This window comes from Thalassophryne amazonica, chromosome 14, assembly GCF_902500255.1.
Source record: "Thalassophryne amazonica chromosome 14, fThaAma1.1, whole genome shotgun sequence".
Classification (NCBI taxonomy): Eukaryota; Metazoa; Chordata; class Actinopteri; order Batrachoidiformes; family Batrachoididae; genus Thalassophryne; species Thalassophryne amazonica.
The window spans coordinates 37,933,494-37,953,331 of NC_047116.1; the positions used below are offsets into that span (position 1 = coordinate 37,933,494).

The following is a 19,838-nucleotide window of genomic DNA, read 5'->3' on the forward strand; positions in this document are numbered from 1 at the left end:
TAACTCCAGACTGTCTTTGATCATCCTGGAGCTGATCAGTGGGTGAGCCTTTGCCATTCTGGTTATTCGTCTATCCATTTTGATGGTTGTTTTCCGTTTCTTCCACGCGTCTCTGTTTTTTTTGTCCACTTTAAAGCATTGGAGATCATTGTAGATGAACAGCCTATAATTTTTTGCACCTGCGTATAAGTTTTCCCCTCTCCAATCAACTTTTTAATCAAACTATGCTGTTCTTCTGAACAGTGTCTTGAACGTCCCATTTTCCTCAGGCTTTCAAAGAAAAGCATGTTCAACAGGTGCTGGCTTCATCCTTAATAGGGGACACCTGATTCACACCTGTTTGTTCCACAAAATTGACAAACTCACTGACTGAATGCCACACTACTATTATTGTGAACACCCCCTTTTCTACTTTTTTTTACTAATAGCCCAACTTCATAGCCTTAAGAGTGTGCATATCATTAATGCTTGGTCTTGTTGGATTTGTGAGATGCTACAGAATCTACTGGTACCTTGTTTCCCATGTAACAATAAGAAATATACTCAAAACCTGGATTAATCTTTTTAGTCACATAGCACTACTATTATTCTGAACACTACTGTATATACTGTAGTGAGCTAGCATGAGCATGAGATGTAGTCTGGGCCTACGTATGTCACCAACGAATCAAAACAAATGTTTTGAAATGTTCCTGTTGATTTGTTGTTGAAACATTAAATCACAAGGCAATGAACCAGGATCACACTGTTTTTGAATTTCATCCTACAGCCCACAGTCAGCTCAGGGTCTGTACATTCACAAGGGCCTACTTTGCTTGTTTGAAAAAAGAAATCATGAATAAAATGGGAGTTTATGGAAAGTTTATTGTGAAATGGCAGAGGAGAGAGTACAATAAGTTAAGATTCGGGGCAGTGTTGGGTTAGGAGTGGATTCATATTATGGCCAGTCCTGGGCCGAAACCAGTCAGTTCCACTAGATGAGTCAGGCAGACAGTAAGTGACGGGAGATGATGGATGCCATCGTTCCACCTTCCCTCGTTCTGTTCCTCTGAAAACCAGTGGAGACAAAAACCCCACCGAGACAGGGCGACTTAGGTGAAGCAGATCAAGGAAACATCTTGTGGGAAATAAGGAAGGTGTCCAAAATGGTTGGAAGGGGAGAAGGAGGAAGAGAGGGTGGGAGAAGCACCAGTTGGACAAAAAAGAAAAAAAAAAAACCAAAGAAGGGTTAAGAAATATCTCATAGTCCTTTGTTCCCCTGTTTCCTCAGATGGTGTTGGAAACAGCGAGTGGATGTCTCGACACCATGGGGTCTGCGCATATGCAATGTTCACCACTGCAGTGGCAGGGTCCTTAAACAGACATGATGTGCTTGACAAAGGCTGCAGATGACAGTCGGGGCAGAATGTGTGAACAAAGAGAGAAAGAGAAATTAAGTGAGGAAAAACAAGCGGTTTAGACAAATGAAGTCAGTAAAGCATTTCGACAGATCTGGATGCTTACACACTTCAGAACCTTAATTTGAATATCACAGAACAAACACATAGAAAATGACATTTTCTTGTCAAGCAACAGGAAATGTCAATTTGTAACACTAAAACGACTTGTACTATTTCCTGGTTTGATTTCCTGTTTTGTTTCTTCAGCTTTGTAAAACTTTGCAAAACCTTGTTATTGTTAGAATGGCCTAAGCAGTAGGTCACCCCTTTGACTCTGGTCTGCTTGAGCTTTCTTCCTCAATATCATCAGAGGAAGTTTTTTCTTACCACTGTCGCCTGTGCTTGCTCTGGGGTGGGTAAGGTCAGACCTTACTTGTGTGAAGCACCTTGAGGCAGCTTTGTTGTGATTTGGTGCTATACAAATAAAATAAAATGAAAATGAAATAGTATGTCCCTTCAGCTTTTCCTTATGTTTCACTCGGGGTCTCCATAGCAGATCCAAGGTCTGCATGTTGATTTGGCACAGTTTTTACACCGAATGCCCTTCCTGAAGCAAAACCACATTACATGGATATAATGGAATATATCCTGGAACCGTCTACACTGGAAACAAGAGCACTCAGCCGCTTGGCTGGTTTATAACAAGGCTACACTGAATAAAATCTGGTGAATAATTTTGTTTTGCCTGTGTATTATCCCATAGACATGTTTGCCATCTGCTGGATGCTAGTGGATGCCAGGTTGACCTTGGATTAGGAACAGGTGTGGATGCCAGTAAAATAACACAGTTTTTGCACACAAATATGCAAACCAGAGATGTAAACTGTAACTTTCTGATACTTGAACGTATACGAAACATTTCTGTACACTTGTCAATATAACTGACAGATGCTTTAAGTATTATCTATCAAGTATAAGTGCACAAGTAAACTGAAGGTATACTTGTATACTTTTAGATTAGAAGAAGTATGCAACTTGTAAACTTGGATAAACTTAGTTTTTGAAAGTAAATAATTTGACACAATATTTGACCATTATTAAGGCTGAAGTGTAGCATAACATCCATTGAAGCATGCTTGGAAGGACAGGTGGAGTATGACGTATTTTTACAGATAAAAATCACTTGCAATGTTTAGATTTAGAGCATAATAGTTGTCCAAATTTAGCTTTGTGAATGATTATTAATGTGCACTTAAATGTAGAATGTGATCCATTTGTGCTTGTAGCTTACCCTCATAGTTGACACAGCCATTCTCATCTTCCTGTCCCTGCATGAGAGCATCAATCTCGGCCTCATTCATCTTCTCTCCTGTAGGGGGAGACAGAGGAAGATCAGCAACACAGCCACACATAAATACACGCAGACACACTGGTGGCCTGACTCACCCAGTGTTGACAGGACGATACGCAGCTCAGCACCCATCACTGTGCCGTTGCCCTCCTTGTCGAAGACACGCAGACCCTCAACGTAGTCTTCGTACCCGGCCTTGTTTGGGCTGTTAACGACGGTCTGGAGCATTGGCAGGAAGCCCTCGAACTCTACTCTCTTGTTAGCCATTTCTACACATAAGGAAAACCAAATCATCTACAACATTATTACTTGTACGATCAACACGAGAGCGTTTCAGTGATGTTTGAATGTATAGTTTTATCGCTGTGGTCACAACCTTTAAACCTCAAGTTGAATAAAACGTGCTTGAGTCCTGTACATACTTTTGCATACATGCGGTGTTTCTGTATGTTATCGTCCAATGGTATAACGATTAGGCCATTAATAAATCCTACCTTCAGCAGAGGGGTTTCCCAGGATTTTGTTCACCTCCTTGTTGGTGGGGTTCTGTCCCAAAGCGCGCATGATGTCAGCGATCTGGTTGTAAGCCACCTTGTTGTCACCCACCCTGTCGAAAAGGCCAAATGCCTCCCTGTAGTCTGGAGCAGAGAGAGAGAGAGAGGAGCATAACCCTGAATTTATCCTATTAGTGTGTGTGTGTGGTGTGTGTGTGTGTGTGTATATAGTATGTATGTATGTCAGAGGTGCTCTCAAAAGCAAGTTTATAACACTTTTCTGTCTGTCAATTTATGTTTTATTTTGTATTATTTTTAAATTAATTTATTAATGATAATTTATTATTTTCCTTTCAAAACATCAGTTCCATTTTATATGATCCATTTATTATTAATTTTTTAAATATACACACACACACATATATATATATATATATATATATATATATATATATATATATATGGAGAGAGTGCATGAGTTTAATATGTTTATTATTTATTGGTCGTTTTGTATGTCGTGTTTATTATTTACATATTTCTTACATTTTCATTGAAAGATTACAGTTGGATATTTTTTCTGTATATTTTTACTACTTTCTTATTTATTTTAATATTACATTCCTTAAAAGATAAATGTTTTTTTTATTATACACTCACTCATCTTCAACCTCTTTGTCCAATCAAGGGTCGCGGGAGCTGGGGCCTATCCCAGCAGACATAGAGCGCGAGGCAGGGTACATCCAAGACAGGACGGCAATCTGTCGCAGGGCCACAAACAAACACATTCACACCCACTCGCACACCTACAGACAATTTAAAGAGTCCAATCCGCCTAACCCGCATGTCTTTGGATGTGGAAGGAAAACCACGCAAACACGGGGAGAACATACAAACTCCACACAGAAAGGCCACAGAGAATTGAACCCATGACCTTCTCGCTGTGAGGCAACAGTGCTAACCACTAAACAACCATGCTGCCTATTTTTTATTATTTCATTATTTCATATTTTTATAATTTATTTAATTACATTATTCATTTATTTTATGATTTTTTTTTTATTTCCTAATATAATGCTTTTTGAATTTGTTGCTGTAATTTGTATGACATTTTAAAATAACGTTGCATTTACAGGAGACCAATTTAAATGTACTGTGCAAAAATACTCACTTTTTTGTTCAGTGCTATAGATATATGTGTACTCCAAAAAAATACACTGCAGAATTACAGCAGTAATTAAGATTGCAGAAACCGATGATGAGTGTTATGTGTCGGACGCAGCTCGGAGAACCGACCAGCGTTTGAAGGACCCAGTATGAAATAAGCAGAGCACGGTACAAAGGATAACTGAATTTAATACATAACAGTGATGTGATACAAAACAACAAAAGAGTGTGCGGTCTGGCGTGGTGGTGATACGGTGCGCTCCCAGCAGCGCTAATGGTCCGAAGCCAGAAGCCGTTCGGACCCAAGGACCCCGCCGACACCCCCCAGGTGGCCGCAACAAACCGAGTCTGTGAAAGAAGGAACCATTATGTGAGTCCACACTCTACACACAGAGAGACCACTCAAAGGTGTACATAAACAGCAAACACTTCCTGGCTTGATTACTAATCAGCTTCCCAACCTGCAGGCATGGAACATCCAGTTCACAAAACTCCACTGCAGTGGAAGCCGATACATGACTAACGTACAGCTCAATATAATAAGGTGTGAGGGACACCACATTTACTGACTGTATAAACGTTAGTCACAAAATCTAACGTACCTCAGGAAGTGTGCTGACGAGCGTGAGACCTCACCCCCTCCTCTTTCACAGACCGTGCATCAAACCCTGGACGTTCTCTGCATCCACTGATGATGAGATGGCTCCCGAGACGACGATCTCACCCGTCTGGTCACAAGGTCGAGTCTCTGGCAAATACACACTGTATACTCCAGTCTTAAATGCCACCATGTTCCAATCCATATAGATGCACCACAGCTGTGAGTCCTGACGAGCCGCAGGTGATCAGGGTGAGGTCCTGATAACCTCAGCAACACAGCCACTCAGTCCCAAATGCAAGCCACCTGGAAGGAAAACCAAAAGACAGAAACAAAAAGGCAGCCAGGCCCCCCCCCCAGCCATACAACAATGAGTCCCTTTAGTTGTGACAGTGATCTTTTTTTGTTGTTTCAGTTAAAATCTCTTGAATGTAATTTTACATAAAAATGTTTATTTTTTCCAAACAAGTACATTTCTATCTTTAATATTTCTGCAGCATCCTTGGGATGTTTGACATGAAGATTTTAAAGATCTTAACGCTGCATTTTTTTTTTAAGTCTCCTGTTTCAGAAATGTATCCAGGAGATTAAAAATGTAATTAAAATAAATGTTAACACTTAGTTTTAAAGTAACCTGCAGACTTACAGTATTAAAAATTCCTGCTATAAAGTTTTGTTATACTAAATGTCTCCATGCACAATTGTAATATGAATCTATTTTCCTGGGGGGGGGGGAGTGGATGGTGGGAGCTGCTTTGTTGACTGCCAGCAGATGGAGGCAGCTCGTCTGCAAAGTGACACATGAAGCTCTGCCGAGGACGAGAACACCTCTGCAGCCTCTGTTATTCTGGGTTGAATGGACAGTCGCTGACCTTAAACTATTTCCATCTCAGCTGTCTCCTTCCTTCGCTGTCTCTCAGCAAGACGACGACGCGCTCTTTTAAAAGACCGCCTTGGAATTGATAAACATAGCTGAGAATATGAGCCCCTTCCTTTTAAAGTCAAGGCTTTCGCGTGCGAGCTGAGTAAAAGTAGGGAATGCTGACTGCAGCACAAGCAGCCTATGGCCACAATGTGAATCTGATCCAATGGTGTGCTGTCCTGGGTCATTAGAGAACAACAGTATGCAGGTTTGTGTTCCAAGCAAACACTACACCAGTTTGGTTTTTGTTTACTTCTCTCTTTAAAGGTGTCAGATTGTCCAGACACTTACATATATTCGAGGTTTGGCGTTGAACATCACCGAAGTCCAACGTTTCTACAACCTTAGTTGGTCAAAATTAGGCTGGAAACAGCTCGTTTCAGACTTCTGTGACATACGTAAAGGAAGCATACATCTAGCTGCTCTACAAGACACGCCCCTTCCAGAAGGTAAAAGGGGCAGGGGCATTTATAGCAACAAGCACACAGACATGTCTTTTTCTTCTTCATTGGATCATCTTAGAGTTTTAGAGGTATTTTTGGCTGCAAACTTTAAATATCTGTTTTTTTGGACTCGTCACCCATATTTGCTGTAAAAGGTGTCTCTAACCCCTTTAATGAGCCAGTTTGCCCATCAGGCATGCAGACGTCACCAGTCCACTGACACAGTTTCTTATCGTCAACAGATGGCCGATCAACAAGCTCTGAACATGTTGGCTGTGCTGGTCCAACCCGTGACAAACACCAAACTGAACCCATAAAACGGGTACATCAGATGTGTGCCTCAGATTACAGCATTAAATGGTCATGTGGCTTTGCTGGTGTAAAGTAAAACATGCAGATTTCCAGATGTATGTGCACTTTGCACTGAGCACATGGGCGCCATTGAAAGTGCAACTGGACAAACAAGAAACACTTGGGGGTAAAATGAAACCTAAACAACGCCTGAAGGCGTCTTTTGGTGGTCAAATTTTTTTTATGTCAAACCTGAGGTCATGTTGAGTGAAAGGTAATTCTTTAATGTTATTCAATGTTAAATCATGTTGGTGAATATTTATTTCATTTTTGTTTTTAGAACAAAATTTATGTTCTTGATCAATGTGATGGGATCTTTGTTCCTCCATATTTTCAAAAAATGTTCAAATTAAACTCAATGTAATCAAAATTCTTTACTTAAAAAGATTATTACAAATGACTGACTTTTGTTTTATGACCATTTTAAACTGTTTCTTACAATTTGCTTTGTGGATGAATGCTCCATACAGCCATGATCAATTTCATCCATTAATATTCCCAAAGAATGTCTATTGTGAACATTTAAGATCTGTGCCAAGTTGATTTAATTATTTTTTTTATGTTTTTCTGCCTGTGGTTTGTGATGTTAGCTCATGACCTGTGTTGGTCATCATTTTATCTCTCTTATTGTACCTGTTTCTATCAGACTGTTTCAAAACAAAAACCCCTTTTACAAAATGAACACGAAACCACTTGACATATCCACTGAATCTATAACTTTGACAAGTGATCACTGACCACGAGTGATTTCTCTGAGTGGTCTATTGTGTCTAACACTTTATAGCCAGGCTGTGCTGTGTCACCATTTCACTCCTTACACATCACAGTGCCTGAAAAAGTCAGGCTTCAGGTGGAATTCTCCACTTTTTATCCACAAAAACGTGACTTTGAACCTTCTTTTGGGGAGGGGGGCTGTTGCTTTCTATGCATGAGAGTTACAACACAGACAGTGCATTGCTTTTCCTCTCAAGAAATGCTTTTATGCCCGTCCTTCCAGTGTATGCACCATTGGGTGCGACTGCACAGGAGTTTTACTGAAATTTACATTGTGGCAGAAAATTTGCAGCTACAGTTTGGATGACTGTTGTGCAGAACCAGTACCATCTAAACATGTCTTATGTTGATTTTGCTTTCTTCCCCTTCAGATCTACAGAACCACCAAGCGCACTCCCCTCTCGCTACCTGAGGCTACCTTCAAATGTGCATTGAATCTTTACCTTGATGATGCATATTTGGCAGATTTGGTGTGTGTGCTGTATCATGCCAGAAGCAATTAACTGTTATGTGCAGTGTGTGTATTGGATTTTGCGTCAGTTCTCCAGAGAGCAGAACATGAGCACTGTTATTTAATAGTTGCTGGTGGTGGCATTCTCACATCTTTTCTCTTAATTACGTGCAGTTAGCTGTTGCTGCATCAGCATGTACGTACATTATTACTGCAGCCTTTCACTCACAGTTATTGCCTCAAAATCCTCCTGTTTTGTTCAAGCAGCATTATTGCTGAGGATGTTAGCCGTCCTCTTCAGAAGAGGAAAGGTATTTTTATCTTCTCGGATTCCGTATGTGTGCGTCATGACAGGCAGTCAGGCTTTCATGACCCCTTTGTGAACAAGTAACCCCTGACATGAGCATCTTTTGACTTTACATCTTCCAGGTGCAGATACAAAACAAGAAGATTGACTTGAGCCACGTGACCTCCAAGTGTGGCTCACTAGACAACATCCATCATCGGCCAGGTAACTTTTAAGACTCAATGTGGAGAAATTTCCAAGATGTAGTGATACTCAGGCCAGGGTGGTTACTCTCACACTTGCAACAAAAATGTCATAGATAACACACGTGATTGCGGTTTTGGAGTACTTGTGATAACAAATGTGATATAGTTTTTCTGTTGGTTTTGTCCACTTTTAGTTTTTTCTTTGCATAAGTATACTCAACAAAATATAAACGCAACACTTTTGGTTTTGCTCCCATTTTGTATGAGATGAACTCAAAGATCTAAAACTTTTTCCACATACACAATATCACCATTTCCCTCAAATATTGTTCACAAACCAGTCTAAATCTGTGATAGTGAACACTTCTCCTTTGCTGAGATAATCCATCCCACCTCACAGGTGTGCTATATCAAGATGCTGATTAGACACCATGATTAGTGCACAGGTGTGCCTTAGATTGCCCACAATAAAAGGCCACTTTGAAAGGTGCAGTTTTATCACACAGCGCAATGCCACAGATGTCGCAAGATTTGAGGGAGCGTGCAATTGGCATGCTGACAGCAGGAATGTCAACCAGAGCTGTTGCTCATGTATTGAATGTTCATTTCTCTACCATAAGCCATCTCCAAAGGCGTTTCAGAGAATTTGGTAGTACATCCAACCAGCCTCACAACCGCAGACCACGTGTAACCACACCAGCCCAGGACCTCCACATCCAGCATGTTCACCTCCAAGATCGTCTGAGACCAGCCACTCGGACAGCTGCTGAAACAATCGGTTTGCATAACCAAAGAATTTCTGCAAACTGTCAGAAACCATCTCAGGGAAGCTCATCTGCATGCTCGTCGTCCTCATCGGGGTCTCGACCTGACTCCAGTTCGTCGTCGTAACCGACTTGAGTGGGCAAATGCTCACATTCGCTGGCGTTTGGCACGTTGGAGAGGTGTTCTCTTCACGGATGAATCCCAGTTCACACTGTTCAGGGCAGATGGCAGACAGCGTGTGTGGCGTCGTGTGGGTGAGTGGTTTTCTGATGTCAGTGTTGTGGATCGAGTGGCCCATGGTGGCGGTGGGGTTATGGTATGGGCAGACGTGTGTTATGGACAAAGAACACAGGTGCATTTTATTGATGGCATTTTGAATGCACAGAGATACCGTGACGAGATCCTGAGGCCCATTGTTGTGCCATACATCCAAGAACATCACCTCATGTTGCAGCAGGATAATGCACGGCCCCATGTTGCAAGGATCTGTACACAATTCTTGGAAGCTGAAAATGTCCCAGTTCTTGCATGGCCGGCATACTCACCGGACATGTCACCCATTGAGCATGTTTGAGATGCTCTGGACCGGCGTATACGACAGCGTGTACCAGTTCCTGCCAATATCCAGCAACTTTGCACAGCCATTGAAGAGGAGTGGACCAACATTCCACAGGCCACAATTGACAACCTGATCAACTCTATGCGAAGGAGATGTGTTGCACTGCATGAAGCAAATGGTGGTCACACCAGATACTGACTGGTATCCCCCCCCCCAATAAAACAAAACTGCACCTTTCAGAGTGGCCTTTTATTGTGGGCAGTCTAAGGCACACCTGTGCACTAATCATGGTGTCTAATTAGCATCTTGATATGGCACACCTGTGAGGTGGGATGGATTATCTCAGCAAAGGAGAAGTGCTCACTATCACAGATTTAGACTGGTTTGTGAACAATATTTGAGGGAAATGGTGATATTGTGTATGTGGAAAAAGTTTTAGATCTTTGAGTTCATCATACAAAATGTGAGCAAAACCAAAAGTGTTGCGTTTATATTTTTGTTGAGTGTACTTCAGAACAACCACATACTTACTTCAATGGCCATAGCCTCTGTACTTTGTGCACACACACACACACACACACAAAACCCTTCTCATGCACACCCCGATCTTTGCTCGTACACATTATGAAGACAGTTTGCCTTTTGCAGCAGGTGAAGTGGGTGTGAACAGTGAAACACTTTGTTGTTGTTGTCCTAGTCATGCCAAGGAGACAAACTCAGGTCGCATGTACGCTGTGAGAACTGGCAGAGCTATAGGGCTTCTTCTTTCTTTCATCCTTTCTTTCTTTCTGTTGGATGCTCCACTTCAGGATCTCAGTGACAGATTAATTTTCAACTCTTCAACTGAATTCTTTAGGGAATAAGTGTTTTTTGTGATTTGCATATTTCAAAGGTTGTGCTCGCTAATTTGGTTCAATTTATATAGAGGCAAATCACAACATAAGTCACCCTCAAGGTACTTCACAAGGGTAAAATCTAGCCTTACCCACCCCCTGAGCAAGAGCAACGACAAAAGTGGTCATAAAAAACTCCCTCTGGCATTTTTTTATTATTATAGAAAAAAACCTCAAGCAGACTAAACAGACTTACAGACTCAAGTATTTGGAGTCACGTGAGTGTGTCATAAATGGTAAATGGACTGCATTTATATAGCGCTTTTCCATCGGTATCAGACGCTCAAAGCGCTTCACAAATAATGCCTCACATTCACCCCGATGTGAGGGTGCTGCCATACAAGGTGCTCACTACACACCGGGAGCAACAGGGGATTAAAGACCTTGCCCAAGGGCCCTTAGTGATTTTCCAGTCAGGCTGGGATTTGAACCGAGGATCTTCTGGTCTCAAGCTCAATGCCTTAACCACTAGACCATCACCTCCCCTCCCCAGATGTGTCATGCGTGAACATCTGTGTCATGAAGAACAAATGTTTAACGTGTGTTCTGCCTGCATGTGTACAGCCACAGAGGTGTTAAGGAGTTAATGTGCAAGTTGTTTTTGGCTTATCAACATCTTTCAAACATTTCCAAAGCTCAGTGATTGTGATGTATATTATTATTTGGCCACAGGCTATTTGTTGCACTTGTGAGAGGAGCTTAAGATGAGAGTGTCAGAAAAGCTCATCCTCAGGGTCACTTGATCAATTTGTGTGAGTGGGTTAAAGAGCAAAACTTGCAGTCTCTGTAATTATTAATACTAATTTGCAATTGGCAAGATATTTATCCCCTAATTGTGTGGTTCTTGACTTCTGTTCACAAATTTTGGCTTTTAGTCCAAACAGTAATGCCGTAGCCTTGTGTTTTGCTTTGGCACTGCAGAACTGTTGAGTTTGTGCAAATTATTTCTTAGAACTCCATACAGCTGCTGAGTGCTACACTTTATTTTGCTTTTATTCTTCTTTGTCCACAAATTAATTTCTCTCTATTGTGTTGGGATAATGGCAGATAGACATCTACTGTGAACATGTAACTAGTAAATAATGGACCACCACAACATTTTATCTCACTCAGGAACATTTCATTATTTCACACCAAGGGATCAGGAACAGTTGAGTACCAATAATCCAGTACTGCTTTTAGCTTTTATACTAGCATGGCCTCTGATGATTTAGGCCCTACTGGGTGGAATTCACAAGACTTAACATTGATGACTGGCGAGACACAAGTTTTTCGTAGCCTCAAAACCTTCTATACAGAAAAAAGCTTTCAACATAAAACAGCAACACAGGTTTAATGAGGAGCTGCAAATCCTTATTTATGATATTAGGATAAATGTTCAAAAGTCTCTTGAAGACTAAAGGAAACTATTGGATTGATTCCTTGGTCACTTTTGCAGTCTTGTGTGTATTTCTTAACACGAATCAGTGCAAATTGGTCTACTTTCCATCATCTTCATTGTATTTAACATGATCAAGCATCTTACTGAAGTCCAGGAGCACTATGATGAGCTCCACCTGCTGGTCACATTTTGTGTTTTACATTGTTTTGCCGTGCATCCTTTGAGTGGGGCATGACACATGGTCTAAAAACTTTTAAAAAATTCACTAAAAAGCTTGGTAGCGATGCATCGTGCTGTCATAAATTTTACGTTTTCAATGCTTCTTTTTCAGGAGGAGGTAATATTCGCATTGAGAGTGTGAAGTTGGACTTCAAAGACAAAGCCCAAGCCAAGGTGGGTTCCCTGGATAATGCTCACCACATTCCTGGTGGAGGCCACATCACGGTGAGTGTCAGCTCTAGTTTCTGAAAACATCATTTAAGGGAAGACATCAAGTTTTTGAAAGGCTGCTTAGTTAAAAAAAAAAATCACAGTGAAACATAACTGGTGTATAACATGGTGATGACAAAGGTGTCCCATTCCGTGGCATGAACCTCTGCAGCGGTGACTCTGAGAAAACCATCTGAAACACACACAGCATACATATTTTAATTAGTACTGTCAGGTTATTAAAAAAATAATGTGATTACAGGGTTTGTGATTAATCTAAATGAATCATTTAATTGCAGGTATATTTTAAAAAACTCAGATCTGTGTGTGTTTGGGGCATTTAATAATCAGGTAAAAAAGGATCAGGGTTATTTTTGTTACATATCAAGAAGGTATTAAACAAGCTGTAAATTGGTCTTAAATTGGGAGAACTGTCTAAGTGTAATTTGGATGGGTTAAATGCAGGCAGATTTCATTGTATTTATGTGTACAATGACAATAAAAGGATATATTATAAAGAATGTCTATAAAAACAGAATTGTGGGAGTTTGGAGGCTGATTCTTTCTGCACAATATGACTCCTTTAATAATTATCTTATTAGATTTCATATTTTAAATTTATCCATTGAACATTTAAATCCAGATGAAAAAGAAACGTTTTTAATGTGTTTTAAGCCTGTTCAAGTTCAGTGACGACGTTAATTAACGGTCATTAAAACCGAATCAACATTTGTGCGTGAACGTCAGTAAATGCACAAAGTCCCACATTTGAGATTTAACAATAAGTTATCAAAGCAAGTTACTTTGGTAAAAAAAAAAAGTATTGACATTAACACGTTTATTGCTCAGAAACGCGTCTTTATTTACAGACCAAGTCACTGACATCAAAACAAAATGGAGCAAAGTGTGGCTGAAGGCCTGATAGGTATTGTAATTAATCTAAATTAACGCTTTATTTTGACAGCCACAATTTTAATAGTTAATAGCGAGAGCCTACAGTTATTATTTACGAGATACTTAGGAAGCTAACAATTAGCTTACCGTCATGCTTTGTCTCTTCATCTCTAGCAGCTTGTACCTTCTTGTCTTCATCTTCATATGAATTCCCAAAGTCTTCTGTACGTCTCAAGCGTGTTTTTCTCGCCGCCAGCAACTTTCTCTTAAAAACTCACAGCAGTAAACACACGGAGTTCGCCATTGTTTATGTTTGTGTCGCGTATAAAACTACGTCACTGCAGTTTGCTCTGCTGACCCCGCCCACGTTGAAGAGGTACTATTTGCAGTAGAAAAAGCTCGCGCTTGGAACCAAACCGAGTAGAGCCAAGTAGTGCTGGTGCTTGTAGTGGAAAAGTGGCTTTAGTACACTACTGTACCTGTAAAATAAAAAATATCTACACAGCAAGATTTGTGTCTCCATGACTATTATAGCAATGATGAAGTACAGTAGTGTTCAGAATAATAGTAGTGCTATGTGACTAAAAAGATTAATCCAGGTTTTGAGTATATTTCTTATTGTTACATGGGAAACAAGGTACCAGTAAATTCAGTAGATTCTCACAAATCCAACAAGACCAAGCATTCATGATATGCACACTCTTAAGGCTATGAAGTTGGGCTATTAATAAAAAAAAGCAGAAAAGGGGGTGTTCACAATAATAGTAGGTGGCATTCAGTCAGTGAGTTCGTCAATTTTGTTGAACAAACAGGCGGTGAATCAGGTGTCCCCTATTTAAGGATGAAGCCAGCACCTGTTGAACATGCTTTTCTCTTTGAAAGCCTGAGGAAAATGGGACGTTCAAGACATTGTTCAGAAGAACTTTGATTAAAAAGTTTATTGGAGAGGGGAAAACTTATACGCAGGTGCAAAAAATTATAGGCTGTTCATCTACAATGATCTCCAATGCTTTAAAGTGGACAAAAAAACCAGAGACGTGTCGAAGAAAATGGAAAACAACCATCAAAATGGATAGAAGAATAACCAGAATGGCAAAGGCTCACCCATTGATCAGCTCCAGGATGATCAAAGACAGTCTGGAGTTACCTGTAAGTGCTGTGACAGTTAGAAGACGCCTGTGTGAAGCTAATTTATTTGCAAGAATCCCCCACAAAGTCCCTCTGTTAAATAAAAGACGTGCAGAAGAGGTTACAATTTGCCAAAGAACACATCAACTGGCCTAAAGAGAAATGGAGGAATATTTTTGGACTGATGAGAGTAAAATTGTTCTTTTTGGGTCCAAGGGCCGCAGACAGTTTGTGAGACGACCCCCAAACTCTGAATTCAAAACCACAGTTCACAGTGAAGACAGTGAAGCATGGTGGTGCAAGCATCATGATATGGGCATGTTTCTCCTACTGTGGTGTTGGGCCTATATATCGCATACCAGGTATCATGGATCAGTTTGGATATGTCAAAATACTTGAAAAGGTCATGTTGCCTTATGCTGATGAGGACATGCCCTTGAAATGGGTGTTTCAACAAGACAATGACCCCAAGCACACTAGTAAATGAGCAAAATCTTAGTTCCAAACCAACAAAATTAATGCCTCACAGATGTGAAGAAATCATGAAAAACTGTGGTTATACAACTAAATACTATTTTAGCGATTCACAGTATTGCTAAAAGAGCAGTTTGAACATAATAGTTTTGAGTTTGTAGCGTCAACAGCAGATGCTACTATTATTGTGAACACTCCCTTTTCTACCTTTCTTTCCTAATAGCCCAATTTCATAGCCTTAAGAGTGTGCATATCATGAATCCTTAGTCTTGTTGGATTTGTGAGAATCTACTGAATCTCCTGGTACCTTGTTTCCCATGTAACAATAAGAAATATACTCAAAACCTGGATTAATCTTTTTAGTCACATAGCACTACTATTATTCTGAACACTACTGTAACTAAAACAGTGTCATGGTTCGGATATATGAAACCAGCTGCAGTATATAGGTTCAATTGACTGCTTCCTTTTTACTCGGGGGTCACCACACAGGATCCTGGACATCACAAGTTTTACCCTTTCCAGACTTCCCGGCTTTAACTTGGGGAGACTTCTTAATGGAAGGGATGAACACTGTTAGTACTGCACCACTGTGAACCTAGCTATATTTAAAAACTTAGTTTTAATGGATATGTCTTTCAAAAACTTGTTGTACTCCTTTAACTGCCAGTGATGTTAGCCATAAGGTACAGTATACACCGCTGTCATGAAATGGTCAAAGCAAATCTAAAGTCAATAAAGTTTGGAGTGCAGTCATTCTCCAAGTGCCTCAGAAGCCAGGAGTCACAGCTGCAGCCTCTGGGTAGTGATCCAAACAGGAGAGTGGTTGAGTCTACCTCCATGTAAACACGGCCATTGTTGCGTCACATCTGACCATCTACCTTCTCATGTTTCCGTTAGATTGAGAGCCACAGGCTGACGTTCCGGGACCAAGCTAAGGCACGAGTGGACCATGGTGCTGAGATTGTCGTCCAGTCACCAGGTCTGTCAGGCTCGTTATCTCCGCAATTCCACCGGGAGAGCCACCTGTCCTCCTCGGGCAGCCTCAACATATTGGAGTCGCCGCAGTTAGCCACGCTGGCTGAAGACGTCACTGCTGCTCTGGCCCAGCAGGGTTTGTGAACAGTGAATCTCTGGTTTGCTGTCACCTGGTCCTTATACTCCCTAAAAAAAAAAAAATACCTACTCGGCCAAACCATTATCACTACTCTTCTGCTTAACCACAGTCTCAAAACATCTTCATTCCAAGATCCACCACTGAAACACCAACACTAGCTAGAGACTCAAACGAGGAGCTGCTGTACTTGAGTCCTCTTTTTTGCCTATTCTGAACCCACAAATGTGCTCTTTCCAGTTCCTAATGTAATGGCCTCTCTTTTTGAATGATGTTGCATAGAATAGTTCAGTGGTTCAAATCCAGATTGTCCAGATTGTCTTGTATGAAGGAGGTGGTCTACAGTAAGGACCAAACCTGATTTTTGGCTTTGGTGATTGTTTTAAGGAAGGCTTTTTTTTTCTACTTAAACAGGAAGTGACATGGACGGCACACCATGCAGTGCATTTTGTTTCTTTCTCTGTAAATGCGCATGGATGCCAAACGCTCTGAACCAACCAAGCACCCTTACTGCAAGCTCTTCCTGTCATCCAGTATATATTTAACAAGTATATATAGAAAGATGTACACAAAGACAAATTTTTTGACATCCACTTCTCCTCAAATCACCTTAAAGCTACAGTGTGTAGGATTTAGGGGCGTTTGTTAGCATAAATGGAATATAGCATTTGTTCAGTCGTGTATATTACCTGCAACATCTTATCACTGTGTTTTCATCAGGTCAGAGTGAAGCCTCCATATCGCTGTGGGAGCCACCGACCTCATGGCAGCAACCTTTTTGCACCACCATATTGATACAGGAGCCCACAAGGCACCTACGTGCTACTATGACATACTATTGCTTATCACAAGAGAAGGCAGGGACACAGGAACCTCCATCGTCATTGGAGAAAAGGGAAGCAAAGGAAAACAAAATCATGACCAGCAATGGCATAACGCAATCTACAATCTCACCACTAGATGACACTAAATCATGCACACTGTAGCTTTAAACAATGATACGGCTATAAAATAATACATGTAAATTGCAATATTGCAAGATCTAGGTCATGTTATAACAAGCATGTATTGATTCTCATATTAAAAGAGGCTATTTTGTAATTTAAACAAGGTTTTAGTAAGTTATTTCCTCAATTATTGAATAAAACAAAACAAGTTCATGTTTTGTAGTTATTAGTTGTTTACATTGTTATGCTATGTGAAAGTGTCAGACAACTGATTTGGTGTTGCTAAGGAATGTATCCCAGTCCTGTTGACCAGTGTCACAAACTCGTATTTTCTCAGTTCAAGCCTATTTATACGTCAGAACAATATTAAATGCCGGAGCTGAATTGCATTCCACACATCCTAAAAAGTTGAGGATTTTGTCTTCACGGGGGCTGACGACCCTTTGCTCCCCTGCCGTAGGTGGATGTTGCACCCATCAGGACTGTCTGTTGTCTGACTCATGATAAAGAACGTTTGTGGCCTGAATTCCAGTGAAAGATGCAGCTACTCTAAAATGTGTCTGTGTATGCGTGCGGTGCAGAGCCCATGCTTTTTCAAGATGTGTGAATGTGTGCAAGAAGAAAGTTGGGGGGGGGGACTTTATAAAGAAAACGACAGAGCCGGTGGTGCCTGTTTGGAAATGTGTTTTGGTAATCACGTTTTCTTTTTCAGACATCATTTGTGGTATATCTGCCTCCTTCCCAGTAACAATACTTGCCTCACCTGCGACTGTTTGTTTGCTTGTGTGTATTTTCTGCATTCCCCATCTTCGTGTGCCTCTTCCTCTCGCTCCACCCCGCAGCATCTGTAAATGTATTTAAAAGTAGATGTACGCAGTTTTTCCTCTTGTTGATATGATACTAATTATGATAATTAATGACAATAAAAAGGACTAAAAATCGGTGTTGGACTGCTCTTGTTATTCAGCTGGCTGACTTTTATTTCCCCATGCTTGTACCAGCAGAGCTTCGATAGCAAAAGTGTAGATGAGTGGGTGAGTGAGTGAATTAGTCCATCCTAGCCAGCTTTGGTAGACAATGGCTCAAAAACAATTAACAATGTCATCTTCTAACTCAGAAAATTAAAAGGAAGTATAATTAGATCAAACCCTGTTGCATCTAATGAACTTTCTTGCGCTAGACAAATCGTAATATTAGACAGGCACACTGCCACCTGCTGGATGGTTCGTGGAAGCGCCTTCTTTCACGAGCATCAGTTATGTAAGATGAATGGATCCTGGATAAATTGTGAGAAATGACAAACAGCTGTGGTTAGAACTCACTAAACTCATGCTGTGTGCTCATTGATGTGCTCCACCCAGGTAACAGCTAGCAATTGAGCAGTGCAGTCTTGTTTTTGAACCCCTGTGTGATATTGCGGGATTTAACCACCTCCGGGGACAGCCTGCACAAACACATCATCACTTCTAATGGAAAAATTGTGTACCGTTTTGTTTTTGGCTGCAATCACTGAAGCAGTCGCGAAAATTGCAATTTTTTTTCCCAGTTCCCAGTGGAGAAGGGAAGACGAGGCAAATGGAAGAGGTCGTGTCGGTAAGTGTTATCCTACACACCTTGACAGAGTAGTTGTGTTCTCTCGCCTGCACAACTGCTGCGACATGTTTGAGCTCTGGGTTATAAACAAACCACAACACATTCACTTTCTGCTGCATCTTCACTTGTTCTTTGCATTTTCACTTTTTTGCTGTGTACTTTTTCCAAAAACTCAGAGAAAATGCCATGTCTGATGGGGACAGACGAGGGTTGTCCCCGGATGTAACATTATTGCGTCACATACGTAATGTTTTAACCCTTTATTGCCCACCCTCAAATGAGACTGCATTGCCCAATTGTAGGGCATATCGTTGTGCCCACTAGATGGGTAAATACAAGATAAAATAAACAACAAAAAAACTGAACCTGGTATTCACCAACAGAATATGTGGCCCAAACTTTTCATCTCTTTTACAGATTAGTGATGCTAACATGAAACACTGCTCTGGAGTATTTCAAAACCTGTTCCGATCTTTCTTCTGGAGTCCAAGACATCATGAGCTGTGCTAAACTGGTTCATACTGGAATACTTAGTATGTATTTAACATCGGTTAGTGCATACTACTCAACCTTTACTGTTGAATGTAGTAGAAGTAAGCAAACCAGTAGCAAGGACACACTTCAGACATACTACACCACCACCATCTTGCCTGTCCTTTGACCTTGATGTTAACAGATTATTTAGATGTGCATACCCAAGTATGCTGGAGAAATTTCCATTTTGCAATGGCAGACTTTTTTAAAACAGCCCCTGATATGTAGTTGTGCAATTTCAAAGACCCTTGATTTGATGTACAGTAGTGTTCAGAATAATAGTAGTGCTATGTGACTAAAAGATTAATCCAGGTTTTGAGTATATTTCTTATTGTTACATGGGAAACAAGGTACCAGTAGATTCAGTAGATTCTCACAAATCCAACAAGACCAAGCATTCATGATATGCACACTCTTAAGGCTATGAAATTGGGCTATTAGTAAAAAAAAGTAGAAAAGGGGGTGTTCACAATAATAGTAGCATCTGCTGTTGACGCTACAAACTCAAAACTATTATGTTCAAACTGCTTTTTTAGCAATCCTGTGAATCACTAAACTATTATTTAGTTGTATAACCACAGTTTTTCATGATTTCTTCACATCTGCGAGGCATGGAGTCAAACAACTTGTGGCACCTTTCAGCTGTTATTCCACTCCAAGATTCTTTAACAACATTCCACAATTCTTGGTTTTGCTTCAGAAACAGCT

General features: G+C 40.6%; 2 protein-coding genes and 1 long non-coding RNA gene across 3 annotated transcripts in view; 1 reads left to right on the top strand and 2 right to left on the bottom strand.

The window, feature by feature from the left end:
* map2 (microtubule-associated protein 2) overlaps window positions 1-16,315 on the top strand; it is a 235,391-nt gene extending 219,076 nt beyond the window's left edge. Inside the window, exons 17-18 of the mRNA XM_034185765.1 lie at window positions 12,349-12,461; window positions 15,843-16,315. Coding sequence (XP_034041656.1) covers window positions 12,349-12,461; window positions 15,843-16,064 — 335 coding nt within the window. The 3' untranslated portion in view covers window positions 16,065-16,315. The remainder of the gene's footprint in view (window positions 1-12,348; window positions 12,462-15,842) is intronic.
* On the bottom strand, window positions 995-3,371 carry LOC117524043 (myosin, light chain 1, alkali; skeletal, fast). Its single transcript, XM_034185764.1, has 4 exons — window positions 3,225-3,371; window positions 2,826-2,999; window positions 2,671-2,748; window positions 995-1,382 (listed from the first exon to the last, which is right to left on the bottom strand). The coding sequence occupies exons 1-4, from the start codon at window positions 3,292-3,294 to the stop codon at window positions 1,354-1,356; spliced, it is 351 nt and encodes a 116-aa protein (XP_034041655.1). The 5' UTR covers window positions 3,295-3,371; the 3' UTR covers window positions 995-1,353.
* LOC117524049 lies at window positions 6,679-17,195 on the bottom strand. The gene is made up of 3 exons (XR_004564689.1): window positions 16,753-17,195; window positions 16,151-16,157; window positions 6,679-6,690 (listed from the first exon to the last, which is right to left on the bottom strand). It is a non-coding gene; the product is annotated as an uncharacterized LOC117524049 (long non-coding RNA).
* Window positions 17,196-19,838: the final 2,643 nt, after the last annotated feature.

Excerpts from the sequence above, each read along its gene's own strand:
- LOC117524043 (XM_034185764.1), bottom strand. The coding sequence starts at position 3,294 with ATGCGCGCTTTGGGACAGAACCCCACCAACAAGGAGGTGAACAAAATC. Across the intron at positions 2,749-2,825 it reads TATCGTCCTGTCAACACTGG|GAGAGAAGATGAATGAGGCC; the intron begins GTGAGTCAGGCC and ends CTCCCCCTACAG. Across the intron at positions 1,383-2,670 it reads TGGCTGTGTCAACTATGAGG|CCTTTGTCAAGCACATCATG; the intron begins GTAAGCTACAAG and ends TGTCATCTGCAG.